At 42.3% G+C, this 21739-nt stretch overlaps 1 protein-coding gene across 1 annotated transcript; it reads left to right on the forward strand.

The window, feature by feature from the left end:
- Nucleotides 1-20419: 20419 nt before the first annotated feature.
- Nucleotides 20420-21455, forward strand: LOC133914343 (calmodulin-binding protein 25-like). Its single transcript, XM_062357462.1, has one exon. It carries the CDS (start codon nucleotides 20519-20521, stop codon nucleotides 21077-21079), a length of 561 nt encoding a protein of 186 aa, XP_062213446.1. The 5' UTR covers nucleotides 20420-20518; the 3' UTR covers nucleotides 21080-21455.
- Nucleotides 21456-21739: the final 284 nt, after the last annotated feature.

Raw genomic sequence — 21739 nt, forward strand, 5'->3', positions numbered from 1 at the left:
CAACAGTTACCACATGCTAATGGACGCAATCAGGACAAATCACTGAGCATCACGCCGTATACTACACGGAACTTCAGGCTAGAATCCATCACATCATACCACACAGGTCTAAGTGAGCTCGAGTGCCACACTCACACTGCCACTGCATCAGGCTTCCCAATAATGAAGTAATCTTCGCCGCAATAAGTACAACATCTACCACGCCTTGTAGCCAACAATGCCGCCACACCCCCACTGTGCAGCATTAAACAACAACAGGGCCTTCGCCTCGGGCACCTGCGGACGAGTGAGTGGGTAATGGCTTAATTAACTCGGGCGCCGCGCGGGCAGCGCCGGCCGTGTCGGGACCAGCGCACGGCGGTCTCGCGGGCAGAGCTCGCCCTCGGCCTGCTCGAGGGAACGGCGGCAGGCTGCGCGCCACTCGCGGGGGCGGGCATCTGGACCGCGCGGGGTGCTCGCTTTTCTTGGTGCGTGCCGGCCTGGCGCCGGCGGGCCGTAACTTCTTTTTTTTAATGATTCGTCTGCCAGTGCTCCTGCGCGCGGTGTGGGCGGAGGGAGTAGGTAGTATATTTTGGGGCATGGAGATCTGCGGGGATCGGCTTTCGCACACGCTCAATGATGGAAGGGCCAGGTGACAGCTAATTTTCGCTCGCTCGCGCTTCTAGGAGGGCGCCTCTGGATTTGCCGCTCGCTCGCCCACTCATTGCACGCTGAAGGCGGGGCAGCCATATACTGATGAGGAGAGAGATTGATTGCTCATGATCTGAACGCGTGATCAGGCAAATGTGTATGTACTCATTCGGTTTTCAACCGCACGCTTAGTCGATTCAGTTCATTTGCGTTGCGGCATGGAGTAGAAAGTGATCAGCTAGAGTATGCAAATGAGAGGAGTGCAGAAGCTAGCAGTAATGTGTACCTCGTACTAACTCTGGTCTGAGCTCTCCTTAACTGTACCTCGTACTAATGCAGCGTGACAGGCTGCGACGGCAATAGAGAAGGACCTGATAAATGGAACGCTGAAGCCTGGTGAAGGTAGAACCGTCCGATGCCAATAAAGCTGCAATACAACAATCTAACCGTACTGCTCAACCCATAAGCACAAGTGCACGACGATAGAGAAGATCGCGCCCTTTTGGGCCTCGATCAGGAGATCGGTACCCGCATGACAAGACAACGCGCTCCATGGAGAAGCACGCGAGGAGAAAGCCTGACGGGCCGATGAAAGATAGCGATAATAACAACCCCCCATGCTTACTGGCGTAGGGCCGTCCGGTTAGGCGCGCAACCAACGCCTCTAATAACCTCGTGGCGAGAACGAGTCACAGGTCGGTTGGTCAGCTGTTTGGGTGTGAGCGCTGTCACCACTGTCTGATTCCTAAGATCTCTAAGATTGAACTCGGTCTCGCTAGCGGTTTATCTCTCAGTTGATTTCAGATAGATCCGGACGTAACTTAGAGTACGCACACACCTACGTGTTAAATAAGATATGCGTGCTCGCACACTAAAGATATATAGCTCTATAATATGTCTCTAACTTGTGATAGGATACACATGTATATATCGAGTATGAGTATAGTGTCTGAGTCATGTGCGACATCGGTTATATGCTTGATAAAATTTATAATAACCTCGCGGCGCAGCTGGAGGCTGGTACATTTGAATGCGTGGATGACCTTTATTGCACATGCCTGCCGGGCACTGCAGCAGAGATAGATGCCCACCCGCCGTGCCGTGGCGATGGACCAGCCGCACCGCACGGCCGGACAGGGGCGGCTACAGGCCCTACTTACCACAGTACATGTTAGGCAAGGTAGCTAAGCCCCCTCCTCTCGTCGTCTGCTTCGGCGACGGGAGGGCAGAAAATGAGCTATCTACGGCGGCCCATGTAATGCTATTCCGTCCTGAAACTACCGGGTTGGCCGGGGCGCTAGTCATTCCTCGCCTGGGCCATGCCGGAAATCGCTGCCTAGGTCCATGAAGATTTTTTTTCCTTTTTAACATTAGGGCAATGTACCATAACGGTGCTTATGTAAAAATCGGTTTATTTTTGTCACATCATATGGGATGGGTGTTTATAGGAAGAAAGGAGTGATTAAGTTTGCTTCAGGTACTTAAGGTGGGAAACAAATTGATTGGATCTATTTAAGCACCTATTTGCATTGGAGACAAGAGTTTTTATACCGATGCTTAATGATTTGTCAACATACTCTCTTTAAGCGTTCGTGCCAAAGCGCCTTGCATTCTACTGCTAGTGTACCCTTGTTACTAAGGCTGTGTTTGTTTGCTGCTTCTGAAACTGCTTCTGCTACTGGCAGAAGCCAGAAGCCAGAAGCCAGAACAAACGAGGTTCTGGAGAAGTTGTTTCTGGAGAAGCCAGAAGCCTGTTTCTGAGGAAAATGAACTAAAGCTGAGAAGCTCGCTGAGATGTGCTTCTCTGAGAAGCTATGTGCTGAGAAGCCAAAAATTTATTGTAGAAACCAACAACCTATTTCCAAAAGCAGCTTTTCAGAAAAGCCAAAAGCACTGCTTTTCAGAGAAGCTCAAAAGCAGAAGCTCAAACAAACACGACCTAAGACTGCTTGGTTTCTTTGACATGACAGAAATATTCCTTTCACATTATATTGTTTCTATAGCTAGCTCATCTAATAAATACCTCTTCCTTACAATTTGTCTATAGTATCATGTAAGAGCTATATCTTTCACAAGATATTGCTATCTTATCTCTCTTCTTTAATTACTTGACACTCCAGGAGTTTTATTGTTCATCTGGTTGGGGTTTTGGTTATGAAAATTTTTGTATGGTTGTTCTGCTTTTGCTAGTCTGTTGGGTAGTGAAATCTAAACTTTTTTTTAAAAACCAAGTTGAAATGGTTTTAATTTATATGTGATGAGCGATTGACAAGGTTATCAATTTGGTTTGTCGAGTTTTGGATTGATTGAGCTTGATTTAAATATTTTGATTATGAACTAATTGGAGTTGGAGTTGGAGAAATATGTTTGCTTGTCTCATGGTGTGCAGGTGACGGATGCAACTTGGCGATCGACGACGGGTGATCGAGGCTAAGCGGGTGTTTAGTGTCGAACAATCAAGGAGGCCGGACGGAGTTAAAGGTGATACTAAATATACATGTGGAGGTCAAGCAAAGCATGAAATGGGGGATAAAGATGGCGTGTTGATAAAATCAAGCAAAAGGGATGCCGGTGCAAGTGACAAGGCGGTCTGAGTGATCCAGGGCGGGAGAGATTTGCCGGCGGTTAGGATCGTAAGTCTGAGTACATGTATCGATATCAGAGTGCTTGCTTAAGATGTAAGCAAGTGGCGAGTCACGCTTTGAGAAGCGTGCAGAGGGTTTCGTGATTTGACCTCAAAACCGTGGGAGGACTGGAGGAGTACGTTGCACCATCATGAAGCTTGTGTCGAGGCGAAGCTAAGTCATGAAGACGCTGTGGGCGTCCGATGAATGAAAAAGAAAAAAGACCAAAATACCCTCGGTTGTAGGTAGGAGTGTACTACAAGTGATAGGTATTTTGGGAAAAAGCTAGTAAACTTATGACTCAAGTTTTCTAGGCGTATAAATAGAGGAGTAGAGCTATGAGAGAGTTGGAACCAGCTACTTGAGTTTATTGCGCCACTCATTTGAGAGCTTAGTGCTAGCGTTTTAGAGGAGAGTAAGGATGAGTATTTAGCCTATGTATTAGATGAGAGTTTTGAGTGAAAAATCTTTGCAATCCATCTAAAATAGAACTGATCTCTTTGAGTAATGAAGTTTATGTTTTTATATATACTTGAATTCCGTCTTTTTTAGTTTTTCTCTATTGGTTTCCTTGCAAGTTTGTAAGTTTTTGGTGTTTCGTTGTAGTTTTCGTTTTGATGCGGGGGGGGGGGGGCTAAATTTTCAGCACATTGTAAAGTCATTCTTCTTATTGCTACAGGTATAAAAATAACATACAAGTGTATACTCATAGGTCTTAAACTTTCTTATTTTTAGAGAATTTCTTCAACCGGTGACCTTATATTTGATTTTTTTAATCTTTCTTCTCAAGTTCCAAACTTTGTGTTGGGATGAGTTACGAATTGGTTTGTTATGGAACCTAGTGTTTGATTCCAACCATGAGACCCGCCTTTGATTGGATCTTCAAGTTTGATTTTTGAACTCTTTGAGTTTTTGTTCTGTTCTAGCCGGATCTTCCGGGTTGAGCTCTATGCTTCCACTGTGTTTTTGTGTTTTGTATTGCGTTTTATTCTTTAGGTGCGTTGGGTGATAAAATAGAAGAAGGTCATCTATTTTGAAAGAAGTTTGTTGATGCATCTATTCACCTCCTAGTCATCATTCTTGGTCCTACAATCAGTATCAGAGCCAGTTTGATCATTTGTTGACCTTAACTGGCTTTGTGATCCGTAGGCGATATGGAGAGAAGTGGGAGATTCTGCCGTTTGATGGCCGTGATTTTTCGTATTGGAATGTACGCATGGAGGCTTATCTTCTAAACCAAGGAAGTGCAATATGAAAAGTAGTTGATTCCAGCTACAAGATTCCTGCTTCTCACATGACTCATGTTCAAATGGAACAATATGAGACCAACAATAAGACCAGAAATATTTTATTCACTAGGCTGAGTCAGAATGAGTTTGATAGGGTCTAGCATATTCGTACTGCCCAGGACATACAACCAAGAATATCAAATATTTGTGCAAGACCCTAGAGAGTCATTGGATGCGATGTTTGCTCGCTTTGATAGGATTGTTAGCAATCTTCGATCAACTGGTGTTTTGCCCTATTCTAACCATGAGAGAGCAATTAAGCTTCTGTATGCTCTTGATCATAGCATATGGGAAGTGAAGATCTCGAGCATTAAATAGTCTTCAAGTTACGACACGTTGACTTACGATGAGCTCTTCAGCAAGCTCAAGTACACCGAGATAGCCAAGGTGGCTCAGATCGGTCTCGGAAATGCCCTATCTTAGAATATGACATTGGTTTCTAGACCTAGTGGTGGCAATCAGTCTACAGCTGAATTTTCTTGTGCTAACACTTCATCAAGTGGATTTACTTTGTCTTCCTTGGTTTCTGTCATAAAGGAGCAGGTGGACGTGCTGGATGATGAGGACCTTGTGCTAACACTCTAATTGTTCACGCCACCTCCTAATATTTACACCATAGGCACAAAATAAGTTTTCAAAAACAAACAGGGAGAGGATGAGTCTGTAGTGAGCAACAAGGCTAGACTAGTGGCTCAGGGTGTCACTCAGGTAGAGGAGATAGACTTTGAAGAGACCTTTGCACTAGTAGCTAGACTAGAAGCTATTAGGATCCTCCTTATATTTGCGGCATCCCGAGATTTCAAGTTATACCAAATGGATATCAAGAGTGTGTTTCTTTATGGTTTCATTCATGAAGAGATCTATGTAAGACAACCCTCAGGCTTTGAGCACCCTAAATATCCATATAGAGTTTACAAGTTTAGAAAGGCTTTGTATGGGCTTAAGCAGGCATCTAGAGTTTGGTATAATAGGATTAGGTTTTTCTTGCTAGAGCATGGATATGTGATAGGATCAATTGATAAAACTTTGTTTACTCTCAGGCATGATAATGATTTCTTACTTGTTCAGATATATGTGAATAATATCATTTTTTGGCTCTTCTCATACACTTGTGGCTAAGTTTGTAGAAACTATAAGCATGGAGTTTGAGATGTCGATGATGGGCTAGCTCAACTTCTTCCTTGGGTTGCAAATCAAACAATGCAAGAAAGGTACATTCGTCCACTAGATAAAGTACACTAAGGATTTGCTGAAAAAGTTCAACATGAGTGATGCGAAGTCCTTGGCAACACCAATGGATACCTTGACTGTGCTTGATCCAAATGAAGATGGCGGGGAGGTGGACCAGCAGGAGTACATGAGCATGATCGGCTCTCTCCTGTACTTGACGGTGACAAGACCTGACATCCACTTCGCCATTTGCTTATGTGCTCGCTTCCAGGCTTCACCGAGGATGTCTCACCGTCAAGCGATGAAACACATTCTGAGGTACCTTAAGCACACTCTCGAGTATAGGTTTTGTTTTTCTACTTCATCTTCGCTTTCTCTTCGAGATTTTTCGGATACAGATTTTGCTAGTTATAGAATTGACAGTAAAAGTACCTCTGGTACTTGTTACTTTTTGGTACTTATCTTGTGTGTTGGTCTTCTCGCAAATAGTCTAGCGTACGTAGTCTACTGTTGAAGCTAAATATGTAGATGCTGCTAGTTGTTATTCACAGATTTTATGGATGGTTGCTACTTTGAGGGATTTTGGATTGAATTTTAAGAGTGTGCCACTTTTGTGTGACAACATCAGTTCCATAAACTTAGCCAACAACCCAGTTCAACACTCTAGAACCAAACACATATATATGAGATTCCACTTTCTAAGAGACCACAATGAAAAGGAAGACATTGAGTTGAGCTGCATAGATACCCAACACCATCTAGCCGATATATTCACCAAGTCTTTAGATGCTACAAGATTTGCCTATTTGAGAGGAGAGCTTGGTGTGTGTCATTCCTATGGTATTATGTGAAGGGGAGTTATACTTTGTACATACTCTATCTTACTGTTGTTGCATTTGCATTATATTTCATTATGCAAAATTTACATAGTAGTTGAGCTTTGACTTGTATGTCTTTCCCATTTTCGATTCTACTTGTGGAGCAATCTTTTAATCTTAGGCTCTTCTTGATGCTTTGACATGATACATTTCAAGCAAGCTTGCTTTCCTTAAGATGAAATTTGACAATTTTATGAATCATGTAGGCTATAAAATGCTACATTCTTGATCACCATATTTGTAATTGCTTAGGCTTAGTCAATGCTTGTGTTAAGGCTAGTTTGATAAATATCTTGCTCTAGATTTTCTTGGTTCAAGACAGTGGATTAGGGAACATTAGACTATGTTTTCTGTCTTAGTTAAATATTTAGCTCATGATAGAAGCTTGGGGGAATATGTATTCCTTGTGTCACAAAGGCACTACTTAACTTGATCTTGTGACCATCTTGATAACTTGTGCGAATTGAATACTCATGAAAAATCAAGTCTCTTGTACTAAAATGTGATCCAATACAGTTGTCTTGAAGCCTCAAGGTGTTTGTTGTACCCACACTTTGCTGGGATAAGATGTAACTTGAGGATAAAATAAAATCCAAAGAAATGTGCCTAACTGTATAATTCTTTTTAATCACTTGATCAATCTAAGTCTTGATTTCGTATATGAGCGTTTGCAAAGCCTACTGTCATGAACACTTATTTGACTAGTTTGAGGTTGAAATTGGCTAGTTCTTAATGCTTGTATTGCCTCGGCACGAGTGGATGCTTATGTGATGGTCACTTTGAAAATGATTCAGCTATGTAAAATTAAATGTGCCAACCAATTCTTTGGATTTAGCTTGTCAAGCTTTATGTTCTTGTGTCACTGTCTCTTTTTGAGCCTCTATGCGATTGTGAGCTTTACGTTATACTTTTCGGAGCCCATTGATATTTCTATCTCTTGCAAATGCTTTGTGGTATACTTGTAAAATCTCATTTAGAATTGCATATTCATAATATTTTATCCTTGATGTTTGCATTACCAAAGGGGGAGAGCATATGCACAAAGATGAGAATATGCATAGATATGCTTCAAAGGAAGAGAAATGAGAATATTTACAACAAACCTCAAAGAAAAATAAAAAATATGCATTCATCAAGTGGAGCATTTGTTTTTGGGTTTTTGGTTTTTTTTTTTTGCTCTTTTGAGGTTTTGGCTTGTCATTGCCTCTCTTCGGCCTTTTACAATTCTTCTTATGCCAAGTGACATATTTTTGCTCTTTTGCGAGTTTTGGTCACTTAGATGTGCTTTATCTCTTCAAACCCAAATCTTTGTGCCTCGAGGTGTTGTCAATGCACTCATCAAATGGGACATTGAGAAATCAAGTTGAAATGTGTCTTAGTTTATATGTGATAAGTGATTGACAAGGTTGTCGATTTAGTTTGTTAAGTTTTAGATTGCTTGAGCTTGATTTGAGCATTATGATTATGAACTAACTGGTATTGGAGTTGAGAAATGTGTTTTCTTATCTCATTGTATGCAGGTAACGGATGCAACTTAGCGTTTGACGGCGATGATCGGGGCTAAGCAGGTGCTTGATGCTAGGCGATCAAGGAGGCCGGACGGAGTCAAGGGTGATCCTAAATGTACACGTTGAGGTGAGACAAAGCATGAAACAGAGGATGAAGATGACATGTTGACAAAGTCAAGCGAAAGGGATGCTGGTGCTAATGACAAAGTGGCCCGAGGGATCTGGAATGAGAGAGACTTACCGGCGGTCAGGATCGCAAGATAGAGTACACGTGTCGACATCATAACGCTTGCTTAAGGTATAAGCAAGTGGCGAGTCACGCTTTGAGAAGCATGTGGAGGGTTTCACGGTTTAGCCTCAAATTTATGGGAGGACTGGAGGAGTATGTGACACCATCATGAAGCTTGCGTTGAGGTGAGGCTAAGTCATGAAGGCATTGTGGCCATCTGATGAATGGAAAAGAAAATAAACTAAAATGCCCTCGATAGTAGGTAGGAGTGTATTACAAGAGATAGGTATTTTGGGAAAAAGTTAAGAAACTTAAGGATCAAGTTTTCTAAGCCTATAAATAGAGAGGTAGTGCTATGGGAGAGTTGGAACCAGCCACTTGAGCCTATTGTGCCACTCATTTGAGAGCATAGTGCTAGGGTTTTAGAGGAGAGGAAAGATGAGTGTTTAGCCTATGTATCAGGTGAGAGTTTTGAGTGAAAAATCTTTGTAATCCGTCTAAAATAGGGCTGATCTCTTTCAATAATAAAGTTTATATTTTTGTATATGTTTGAATTCCCCTTCTTCTAGTTTCCCTCTATTAGTTCTCTTGCAAGTTTGCAAGATTTTGGTGTTTCGTTGTGATTTTCGTTTTATTTTTTGGACTGAATTTTCAGCATCTTGTGAAGTCATTCTTTTGTTGCTAGAGGCATAAAAATCACATACGAGTATATACTCATGAGTTTTGAACTCTCTTGCTTCTAGATCATTAACTTGGAGAATTTCTTTAACCGGTGACATTATCTTTGATTTTTGAATCTTTCTTCTCAAGTTCCAAACTTTGTGTGGGGATGATTTATGGATCAATTTGTTGTGGAACCTAGTGTTCGATATCACCCTGTCAGCTAATAGGACAAGCAACTCGGGTGCGGACACGACCTTAGACTTCTTCTCTTTGACTTCATCTGGATTGAGGTTGATCTCTATCTCAACAATCTGAAAGCAACAAGACTGAGTACGGAAGGTACTCAACAAGTCGTATACTACTTCAAGGGGTTGATAGATGCATAATGTATATTTCAAGGATAAGGCTTTACGGCTTAGTTTTAAGAGTAAAGCATGTTTTATACAAGTATCCAGTTATTTTCCACAATTAACCTTTTGAAATAATTGTAACAAAGCTTTTAAAAATAGTTTTAAAAGTAACAAATGCAGACATCTTCTGTTGGTACTGAGTATCACCTCAAGCCCCCAACGTATTAAAAGGTGACCTGGTAACAAAGCTGGCGAAACAGTTTTGAAACTAGAACCGGGATAATAAGTTATACCTGGGGTTTTCGGTCCTGGGAGGGGCTACACCTCACTCCACAGTCCCTTTTATCACATCTGATGTACCTCTAGTGCCACACAACTTCTGGCGGATCAAGCCAGGAATCTCATCACACGGACATCTAGTCCACACACTCACTCATCAAGACACACGCACCCTGAGTCTATTCAAGCGTGACCATGCCTTCGCACGTCCATGACTGTGGACACCAACCATGAGACTCGCCTTTGATTGGATCTTCAAGTTTGGTTTTTGAATTATTTGAGTTTACGTTCTGCTTTAGTCAGATCTTTCGGGTTGAGCTCTATGTTTCCACTGTGTTTTGGTGTTTTGTGTTGCGCTTTATTCTTGAGGTGCGTTGGGTAAGAAAATAGAAGAAGATCATCTATTTCGAAAGAAATTTGTAAGTCGTCTATTTACCTCCTCTAATCGTCATTCTCGGTCCTACCGTTTTGATGTAATCTCGCTTTACTTATTGCAGCAATGAGGTAGTTGTTGTGTCTTTCAGGTCTAGGTCGGAACAAAAGCTCTTGTAATTCCGTTTGTTTCTTGGCTAATGGAATTTGCGGTAGTCCCACTATGGAAAAAAAAAACTTCAATGCACGAGGTCTTGTATGTGGTTTATATAACAACCCAGTTTTAGCTATATGCATAATTTGGTCTCTAATCTGTCTCCAACATATTCTTTTCTACAAAATGGTCTCTGGCCTGTCCGTCATATACATAGGGCCCCATGAGATCATATGCACCACTTTAATTATTGAGCTGAATGCACAGATGTAGTGAAAATGGCCCTATTATGTCATGATTAATGACAATATAGTCAATGAAACTAAAATATTTGTCAAGAATATATGTTAGTAGGTCTTATAGATGCAATACATGAAGAAGTCACAGCAGCCGGGATAAAGTTGGACTGAATTGAAGAAGTCCCAAGAAGATTTACCTCACCGGATGGTCCGGTGCTCTCGGTGTTGAACTCACCGGAGCATATTTGGCAAAGGGGAGAGAGATCTGAAGACCTCACCAGTAGGTCCGGTGCTTAGAGAAGATACACACTAGAGCATTTTGTCCAGAGAAGGTTGCAACCATTGAAGTTGATCAAAGCACACGATGGTCTGGTGATCAATGTGTTGCACACACCGAACAGTGAACAGTGCAAAGAAGCAGAATGAAGTTCAACGCATCAGATGGTCTGATGATGAAGGTTGTACACATTGAAGAATTATTTCCAGAAAGGGTTGCATTGGCTCGGTTGGCTGAATTCAACTCACCGAATAGTTCGGTGATGAAATGATGTGCACCGGATGCATACATCGAAACAATTTACATAGAGAAGAAGGGAAGACCAGGATGGCTTATGATAACTCACCGGATAGTCCAGTGATAGAGATGAAGTATACATCAGTGTGTCTGGTGTTCACAGAGGCTTGAATGGGGTTCTAACAGCTAGTTTATGAGAATGTACTCACCAGATGATCCAGTGTTAGTACTATTATTCTCACCGGATCATCCGGTGTTAATAACTTTTCTGAGTCATTAGGTTAATGGCTACTACGCGGGTTTGAGGCTATAAATACCCATTCACTCAGTCATTTGACGGGGTGGAGGGGGCGTGCTGCTGGAGTCCAAAAAAATTCATGTACACATGAGAAGATATCGAAGCCACCAAAATACTTAAAGTAATTATCCAAGGCGATTAAGTACAATATTAGTGAGTGGTTAGTGCTTTTAGGCCTAGAGAGAGTGTTACTAGGTAATTGCTGCCTAGAGAGTGGATCAAGGAGTGATCCAATCTTGTACCAAGTGGTACGACGATACCTTAGAGTCTTGGTGACTCGCCGGCAAGCTTGTTGACACTTCGACTTGGTGTGGAGCGGCGACGAGAAGCGTGTACGGGGACACGGAGACTCTTGCCTTGGTGGTTCAAGACCGGAAGTGATCACGGCGGTAAGGAACCGGAAGAGATGCTAGTGAGACCTTGTCTTGGTGGCTTGGTGGCTCATCCGGGTGGATGCCTTGTTTTTGTGATTTGGTAACTCAAGAGCCGTGACCGGGTGCCGAACGGGAGCATATCCTTTGTAGAGCTCCAATATGGACTAGCGGTGGTATTCATACCATCGATACCACGGGAAAAAAAATCCTTATGCTGAGTTTCCTCTCTCTACCTTATTTACGTTTCCGCATTTACATTCTTACAAATTACTTTCTTAAATAGGTTGCAAGCATTTTGATCAGTAGAGTAGACACAGTAGATAAACCTAGAGCACATCTAGATAAAATTTGATATAGATTTATCTTGTGTTGTTTTTGGAGCCAAAATAGTTCTAAGTGTCCTAATTCACCCCACTCCTCTTAGGACATCACCGATCCCTTCAATTGGTATCAAAGCTAGGGATCACATCTAGCTCTACAATTTGTGTCAAAGCTAGGGCTCACATCTAGCTCTACAATTTATGTTAGAGCTTCACACCTTCCACAAGGTTTCGCAATTCAAGTGTCATTTGACCCGTAGTCTTATTGTGATCAGTTAGGCTTCACCGCCTAGTGACTTGTGATGTTCGGGGTTGAGATAGATTCTCATAGTGCTCCACTTTTCGATGGCACAAACTCCCCCCGGTGGAAAATTCTAATTACTTGTTTTTTTTTGCAAGCCCGAGGGTTGGATGTTTGGAGAGTCACCGAGGAATAGATGAGACCTCGCATCACCAACAAGGAGAGGCAATTAGATGCATTGGTCAAGAGTATCCTTTATCATCTATATGTATTGATACATTTAATCATGTTTATTCTCTCACCAATGCACATGATATTTGGATTAGTCTCATTGAAATACATGAAGACACAAATGATGTACGCAATGAGAGATATCATGTGCTTGTTACTAAGCTCAATGGCATCAAGCAATTACCCATGAAAGTGCTAATGACATGTACTCACGTTTGAATATTCTTGTCAACGAGATCAACGGGTTAGGTTTGACATCAATTAAAGATAATCAAGTGATGAGAATAATACTTCAAGCTCTTCTTCCAAAGTACAAGTTGATAGTCTCTATAATCCCCGACAATAATGATATCAAAAAGATGACTCTAAGTCAAGTGCCCGGTAAGATCACCGCTCATAAGATGATAATGAATATGGGGGTGGAAGCTTCTTCCTCATCTGACACCAAGAATCTTACTCTCACAAGCAAGCAATCTCAATGCCAACATATGAACACAAGAATAAGGAGACAAGAGCAAAAGTCAAGCTCAAGCAAAGATGATGGTGATCAAGATAAAAGAGAGCTTTGAAGAGAATGATCAAAGCATATCAAATGATGAAGAAATTGATTCTAAGATGACCGACCTCTTCTCAAAGTTAGAGAAGAACATGGAGATGATCAATGCCAAGTTGATCATCCTATCTCCATTGAAAACTTGGTCAACACAATTGATCATATTAAAAAGGAGAAGAAGACTAAGATCAAGAAGAGGGAGACAAAGGGGAGAGCCAAGGCATTCACAAGCATAGGAACATGGGTGAGCGACGATGAAGAGTCAAGTTCAAGTGATAAAAGTTTCACCATACTTTCCTCCAAGAAAAGCTCTTCCTCGGGGTCGTCATCACACAAGTTGTTATCATGCAAGTCATCTCATAAGTGCCTTATAGTCAAAGGTATGGATAGAGATATAAATGATGATGAATCTGATGAGAATTCTCCTTCATATGATGAACTTTATTTGATCAATGAGCAACAAAACGCCCGTAAAAAAGAATTAAAAGAGCTTAAGAAATTCAATGCACTTAATGACATTCATGCTACATTTGTTTCTAATTATGAACAATTATTGTACAACTTTAATTTGCTAAACAAAGAGCATAAAGAGCTTAAATGTAAATTTGAGTGCATTGAATATCAAACTAAGATCCCTTTGAAGCAATCTAACTTTCTATTTAATTATAATCATAAGGTAGATGCTTCCACTTCTTGTGATGATTTAATCGATTTATCATGATCACTCCTTTGCAATAAAAAATACATCGAGAATGTTTTTGTATAATCATCTAACAACCTCATTGCACAAGAGAATAACGAGCTTAAGAAAGAAGTTGAGAAGTTCAAGAAGGACTTGGCGAGTTTAAAGGGCAAATGACATATCCAACCTCCTCAAGATAACTATGCTTTTATGGTGAAAAGGCTTGCAGAGGGGTCTACCGTGACATGCTTCAAATGCAATCAAGAAGGCCACAAGTCCTTCTAATGTATGCAAGTGAAGAAGGAGACCAATGAGAAGAAAAAGATGACGTACCTCTCCAACAAGACCTCCAATCTCTACACCAAATCCAACTACAAGATCAAGACCAAGAGCAACCACTACAAGCTCGAGAAAAAGGAAATAGCAAGGTGGTTGCACACATGGTTGGGAGAAAGGATTGGAGGTGGAACCAACCCATTTGGGTGTCAAAGAAAGTCATCACTAATATGAAGGGACCCCAATCGATTTGGTTCCAAAGAAGACTTGAAATCCGAATCGGGAGGGATTTGGAGACTTGGCTCACAAAATAAAGTGAAGATTAAAGCAAAGAAGCCAAGTATAGAAGATGGGCGCATTGATGAAGATTATGATCATCACGTACCCAAATCACCATCCAAAGGTAAAAAAGAGGTAAATGATAGCTAGACTTATGTTCATGCGTTTTTGTTTTGCATCTAGCTCATTTTTCTTGTCTAGAATTGCATATGCTTATTTCAATTTATTGCAATACCTAGTGTATGTTTTCATATGATAGGTTGCTTGTGTTTATCTCTAACCCATAAGCAACCTACATGGTTTATTAGTTTTAGATATTTTACATGGTACTAGTTTTTACAATTGGTATCTTTCATATGCTATGACCCAATCTATAGGATAAATCCCCATTGTTATTAATAACAAGTGCATATAATATCTCACAAGTATTCAACACTTGTATGCACACATTTAGGGAGAGTATATCCTATATGTTATAATTTTGAGACTAACTTGTATTTCAAGTTGTATCTCTTGTAGTCTCATGGAGCAATCAACATCTCCCCGGAGGTATATAATGTTTAAATACTTCAATTAGTATCATTGTCAAATCTTTTATTTATTTAAGCTACCTCCATACATAATATAGTTTAAACTTCCTATCTTGATATATTGTCTAGTTATACATTTTTTTTCTCATCTTAGGTATGCACACATATATAGGGAGTTTAGATTATATTGTGTGAGTTTCATAAATTATGATCTATGTGTTTTCATAGCCTACAGTTGGTATCATTCTTTTGTAGTGATACCTATACAATTGGTATCCTTTTATTGGATCATTATTTGTGAAGCTCTCTCTCATGTGGTCTAATATTTTTCTCTTGAGTTTAACATGTGTTTATAGCTCTTTCTAGGAGATTGTTTATAAAGGGGGAGAAGTTTAATGACCAACGAAGATAAAAGTAAGATGAACAATGCGAGGAGATTGTAGCAACAAGCAAAGACATCTAGGAATGCCGAAGTTGACAAAAGAGGCGAAGAAAATATGCTAGGCGCCTAGATTGACAAAAAGAGAAGCTCTTGTATTGGTCATTCAAGGGAAATAGTGGTAATGGAGAAAAAGAGAGCTACAACAAAGGGGGACTAAGTGGTAAGAACATGCATCCAAGCAATATGGTAAGACTTTGTGCTCGCTTTTGATTTTTACATTTGGCATCATTTATTATTTGTCACTTGTTTTGGTTATGTTGTCATCAATCATGAAAAGGGGGAGATTGTAGCGAAAATGATCCTATTAGGTCATAATTATGATTTTGGTGACTAATGATAATATAGTTAATAGAACTAGTATGTTTGTCAAGAATATAGATTAGTAGGTCTCTTGAATGCAATACATGAAGAAGCCACCATAGCCGGGACAAAGTTATACTGAATTGGAGAAGTCACAAGAGGATTTACCTCACCGGATAGTCTGGTGCTTTGGGTGTTGAACTCATCGGAGCATATTTAGCAAAAGGGAGAGAAGCCTGAAGACCTCACTAGAAAGTCTGATGCTTAGAGAAGGTACATATCAGAGCATTTTATCCAGAGAAGACTGCAGCCATTGAAGTTGAAGATCAAAGTACCAGATGGTCTGGTGATCAATGTGTTGTTCCACACACTGGACAATGAACAGTGCAAAGAGGCAGAACGAAGTTCAACATATCGGAGGGTTCAGTGATGCAGGTTGTGCACACCGGAGCATTATTTCCAGAGAGGGTTGCATTTGTTCGGTTGGCTGAAGTCAACTCACCAGATAGTCCGGTGATGAAGTGATGTGCATTGGATGTATACATCGGAGTAATTTACACATAGAAGAAGGAAATGCTCAGATGGCTCAGGATAACTCACCTGACAGTTCGGTGATGGAGATGAAGTATACACCAGTGTGTTCGGTGTTCACATAAGCTTGAGTGGGGTTCCAACAACTAGTTTGTGAGAGTGTACTAACCAGATGATCCCGTGTTAGACTATTATTCTTACCGGATCATCCAGTGTTAACAACTTTTCTGAGTTGTTAGGTTAACGGCTAATGCGTGAGTTTGAGGCTATAAATACCCCTTCACTCAGTCATTTGAAAAGGGGCGTGCTGCTAGAGTCCAGAGAAGTTTATGTATACCTGAGAAGACATCCATGCTACCAAAATTCTTAATGTAATTATCCAAGGTAATTAAGTACAAGATTAGCGAGTGATTAGTGCTTATAGACCTATAGAGAGTGTTACTCGGTAATTGCTACCTAGAGAGTGGATCAAGGAGTGATCTAACCTTTTACCAAGTGATATGCCAGAACCGTGGAGTCTTGGTGACTCGCTGATAAGCTTGTTAACCATCCAACTTGGTGTGAAGCGGTGGCAAGGAGATTGTGCGGGGACGCGGAGACCCTTGCTTTGGTAGCTTAAGCTCTAAAGTGATCATGGTGGCAAGTAACCGGAAGAAATACTAGTGGTGAGATATTGCCTTGGTGGCTTGGTAGCTCATCAGGTGGAGGTCTTGTCTTTGTGATTTTGTGGCTCAAGAGCTATGACTGGCTGCCGACCAGGAGCATATCCTTTATGGAGCTTCAACGTGGACTAGAGGTGCCGAGTTTGCCACAGGAAAAAATCCTTACGCCGAGTTTGCTCTCTCTGCTTTATTTACGTTTTCGCATTTACATTCTTACAATTTATCTTTTTAGATAGTTTGCAAACGTTTTGATCGGTAGATTAGACACAGTAGATAAATCTAGAGTACAATTAGATAGAAAATTGATATATAGTTATCTTATGGTGTTTTTAAAACTGAAATAGTTCTAAGTGTCCTAATTTACCCTACTCTTATGACATCATCGATCCCTTTAACATATTAAGTATAAAAACACTAACCTAATAAAAAAAATGTACCATTCACTTAATATACTTTAACGGTGGTATTTGTGTAGGATCGAAAGGGTTTTCTATACTCAAAAACTAGCTAATGAGACGAGAGGTTTCCTATTTTTAAATTAAGTATATTATCCTTTCACAATTAATATAAAACTATTCCAACCATGGATCCTGTAATTTATAAGTTAGAATGTTTTGATCTCTTTCTTCGTGGTGTTAACGACCTCCGTTTGACTTAGAGTACCTAAACATGGCATCATTACCAGCACAATCACTCACATACACATTAAAGACTTCACACGTTTAAGTAGACACAGGGCGCAGGGGTTGGGCATGATTGGGCACGGCGTGCCTAATTGGTTGACCTACGAACAGTAGTAAATCTTAGAGCTATTCTAGACTGCAGGCCTGCAGCCAATATACAATGTACCACTAAAGTAGACTTGTTTAACTAACTGTCGCTTGTTAGTACACGCCAAAATGTAGTTGGGCCATGGTGCTTTGCGTCCTTTGCCGCATACAAAGTAAGGTTTCTGAAGGGAAAAAAATATATAGCTCTTAGATTAAAATATGTTTAGTGTAGCTTAGAAGATCATTGATTGAAACATGAAATAGTAAGCGTCAGGTAAGGATGCAAGTAAGTATCTAATGTGCATCTAACTATCCACTCTAGCTAAGAAAATGAACTAGCAATTAGGTTGAATATTATTTTTATTTCAAAAGAGCGGGTTTTATATCAACCCAAAAAAGTAAAACTTCCATCCTAACGCCAGGGGTTAGAAATCTCAAATATGAGACAATCACGCAAAAAAAGAAGCAGAGAGAATATCTGTTACCCCGTGCCTCCCCTTCAGTTCGCTGCCTTTGAGCGAATTTTAGTTCGCTGTTGCTATCTGGAAGGCTGAAACGACTTCCTGTCTTTCATGCTAGGTGTGCCATCAGCCATGGGCCCTAGGGTAGGATGTTCTTACTAGAGTACTAACTCTTATCAGCTAGTCCATAAATAAATATCAAAAGAGACGATGGGATATCATGATCAGATCTAAATTAACCTTTACTTATTGTCATAGAAGACTGTTTAAATCATCATTCCTTTTCATCATAATGTTTGGTGTCTTCGTACAAATATTTTATGCGCCATGAGACAGTCAGTTTGTGGCCTTTGTGGGCATTGGATTACAATAGTCCGAGGCTCGCAGTCACAATTCAAGAGAAAGGACCAAGTGGACGCAGCAAGTCAAAGCTGGGAGTATGACATGAGGAGTATATTCTAAGGTGAGGTGGTGCCTTGACGTGCATGAAAATTCAAGCGAAATAGAAATGCGACTGCAGTGGTTGATTACCACATACTGATATCACGATGTCCTCATCAGGGTAGTTAAACATCATGTAAAATGGGCAAATAACAGTGCAAATACCTAAAAATCAGGTGTGGTGTGTCTTGTTTCAGTGATCGTTTTTTTCTAGTAATGGTACGTACAGTAGGCATAGGGCCGACCTAAACTTTTGCTCTTAAAATGGATGCGAGTTCGTACACCACGGAGTCAATGAACATCCCTGTAATTTTTTAAGACCAGACTCATTTGGGGAATATGTAAAAGACATACTTAGTGATGAAATGCATTCGCACTTGTCACTCGCTCTTCGGATAGCTCATGATTCGTTCTTGAGTTAACTTGGTTCCCGCAAAACGCTACTTGGATTGATTCCTGAAGATTTTGTTTTTCTGTCAATGGAGGTTGCAGCTTTTAAGTGAACGCTGGTGCTATATCCATTTGATTACTGCAGTAGGTTTGTTGGAGGGGTTACCCAAATCACTTCTTTACAATAATCTAAGCGGAATAGATGGCTGATAGGATGTTAACGAATAGACTAAGCTGGAGTAGCAGGTTGCGATACTCCGATCGCTGCCATCGCCGTGCCTAGCGAAACAAGAAGCCAAGAAGCAGGATGGCGCAACAGTCCCGGTACTGTATGGTATGGCATAATTAGTGGGACCTGAGCGCTATCATACAGTATCATGGAGCAGTTGGGCTCCTCTCCTCAGAGGTCAACGATGACAAGCGTCTAGAATGGCAGAATCCTCAAACCCGTTTTGGTTGTCAAACAGTTCGGGGTCGATCTCGCTATGTCCTTTCTGCTCTGTTTTGTTTTTCAGAAGCTAGCAGAGGCCGCAGCTCTGTGGAAGTAAACCATTTTCACACACTGATACACACCAGTGACGACACAGGCATGCAGCTGAACACTAATTCAGAGTTTCAGCTTCAGCAAGCAGGGGATTCCAGCAAGCATCATCAGAGAAGAAAATGAAAACGTACTGCGAATTCTAGTGGGCGATGCTTTACTTCGTCCAGGATACATGAGATCAGATGCATGACAACCAAAAAGGGGTTGATAAAAAGGGGACTTTGGGGAAAAAAAAATTGAAGCTAACTTGATGCCGCAGAAGGTTCTTCTGTCATTTTCAGTGTGATGTGCATGTGGACGTGGTGAGGCAACAGTCGTGCTATTGCTACGTGATGTTGAGACTAAAAAAGGCGCACTTGTAATAAAAACAGAGGCGACCGGGGCATTTCGAAAAAGGCGGCAGAAATGCACGGCAAGTTTTCCAAAAAGGACGCACAAGGGAAATCGCTTCTGGATCTTGTTTCAACTCGTCGTCACGGGTGCAATTGGTACCCAATAGATAATTCTATATCAGCATTTAATTAATTTTTCTTTAATTTAATTAGATGATAGTGAATCTTTAATTATTTTTTAATTTTGGATCGATTCAATGAAAAAAAAATACAAAACTTACATCCTCGCGTGCACTTGCGTTGGCTCTTGTGACGAGAGTCAGAACAATGCGCTAGGCACGGCTAAATTAACTTGACGTTGGTATCAAAATAACAAAATTCTAACTAAATAGGGTCCACTCGCATTGTCTCTCGCGTGTAAAAAAACAGCCAAAGTTGGTCTTCGTGTCTGAAATTAAAAGGCAGAACCCAAGAGTTTTAGTAAAAATTTTCTTCCGGGAGAGAATGGGAAAGCCTTGCAGATTGCCCCGGGCAGCAGAATGAGAGTTGCTACGAGGAGTCAGGGAGGAAAGGAAGGCGTACGCAGCATCGCGACGAGACCTGCCATCGCGAGTCCACATCGCACGGTACCTACCCGGTCGCCGGTCGGCGGGAGTGGACAGCAGTTTGGTCGGAGTCCACATCGCCGGTCCCCAGCCCCAGCAGCTGGCCGCTGTTGACGCGACACCGCCCACGGGGCGACGCCTCCGCACCCCCATCCGTTCATCCACCCACGCGTTCACCCCTGCCCGCCCGCCCCCACCAAGCTGCCCTCCGTCTCGGCTGATTCCCAGCCCAGCCACCTCTTTTTATAACCCCGCTTGCCGCTCGCTCACTCACTCCCAAAGTCGCCAGCCCTCCTCCACCGCTTGCAGCTTGCAAAGGTGAGAGCTCGAAGCTTGACGCGCACGCTGGACGACGCCATGGACGCCATCTCATGCGTGGGCGTGGCACCGCCGTCCGCGCTCCTCTCCCGCTCCTTCGCCGATGCGGCCATGGTCCGCGCGCTTCACTTCTCCCTCTCCGATGCCCCCGAGCCGTCCGTGACCACCGCCGACCTCGGCGCTCGCGCCGCGGCGGTGCTGATGCACGGCGCCGGGGCAGGGACTCATCCGCCGATGGGCGCAGCGCCGTCGGCGTCCGAGCTGTGCCGTCTGGGGCCAGCGGGCCGGCGGGCGGGGAAGCGGCGGCCGCGGCCGTCGAAGCGCGTGCCCACCACGTACATCATCACCGACGCCGCCACCTTCCGCCTCATGGTGCAGCAAGTCACCGGCGCCGGCCAGGAGGACGAGCCGCAACAGGACGGTGGCGCCGGCCTCGGCCTCCTCCTGCCGCACTTCAGCGTCGAGCCCTTGCCCCCGGCGGACCCCGCGGCCCACGTCGCTGCAGCGTACACGACGCCCACACCCTCCGCGGCGGAGCAACCTCTCTTCCCGACGCTGGACTCGTGGAACGTCATGTACGGGAAGAACGAGGTGGTCTGAACTCTGATGCGCCAATGAAAACGTCGAGTTCGCTTGTCCGACCGTTCGAGGCGAATGTGCGCGCGCGCATCGGCAACAGCGGTTCAGGCAGCATGCATGAGCTGATGATCTCTTCTTCTCTTTGCTCGCAGAGATCCTGACCTGTAAATTACTACGTACGAACCTATTTACACTTGTGGCTGGTGGTGTAGGGAATGTACCCGAGTGGTGTTAATCAGGCGCTTTCTTTCTGCTCGGACTCGCGGTTGCACTAGTTGCATACTTGCAGCTGCAGATGCTTCCGATCATTGTGAGCTTCCTGTGTAAAAGTATGGATTTTATGTCTTCAGGCCATGGTTTGAAATGGCACCACCAGCAACAAATTGGTTATGGTTAAGTGGGTTATTCAGGGTTTTCAGGAGGACACAACCTATTTTAGCCTCCTCTAGTTTACTATAGTCACCAAGCAAAAAAATTAGTTTTACTATAGTTTACTAGAAAACTGGATATTTTGTATTCCTTCTTATTTCGAAAACCAAACAATTTGAGTACTTGACCCCGTTTTGCAAGCGATTTTCCCTTGCTAGACATCTACATCACCTAGAACTGCTAGTTGGCTGCCCGCGTGCCACATTCTCTTCGCACGGAAAATTGCTTCTGCAGCACAGCATACCATTACCA

This window comes from Phragmites australis, chromosome 4 (genome assembly GCF_958298935.1).
Source record: "Phragmites australis chromosome 4, lpPhrAust1.1, whole genome shotgun sequence".
In the NCBI taxonomy this organism is placed as follows: Eukaryota; Viridiplantae; Streptophyta; class Magnoliopsida; order Poales; family Poaceae; genus Phragmites; species Phragmites australis.

What these genes read in the sequence shown, in the direction of transcription:
- LOC133914343 (XM_062357462.1), top strand. Translation starts at nt 20,519, where the DNA reads ATGGACGCCATCTCATGCGTGGGCGTGGCACCGCCGTCCGCGCTCCTC.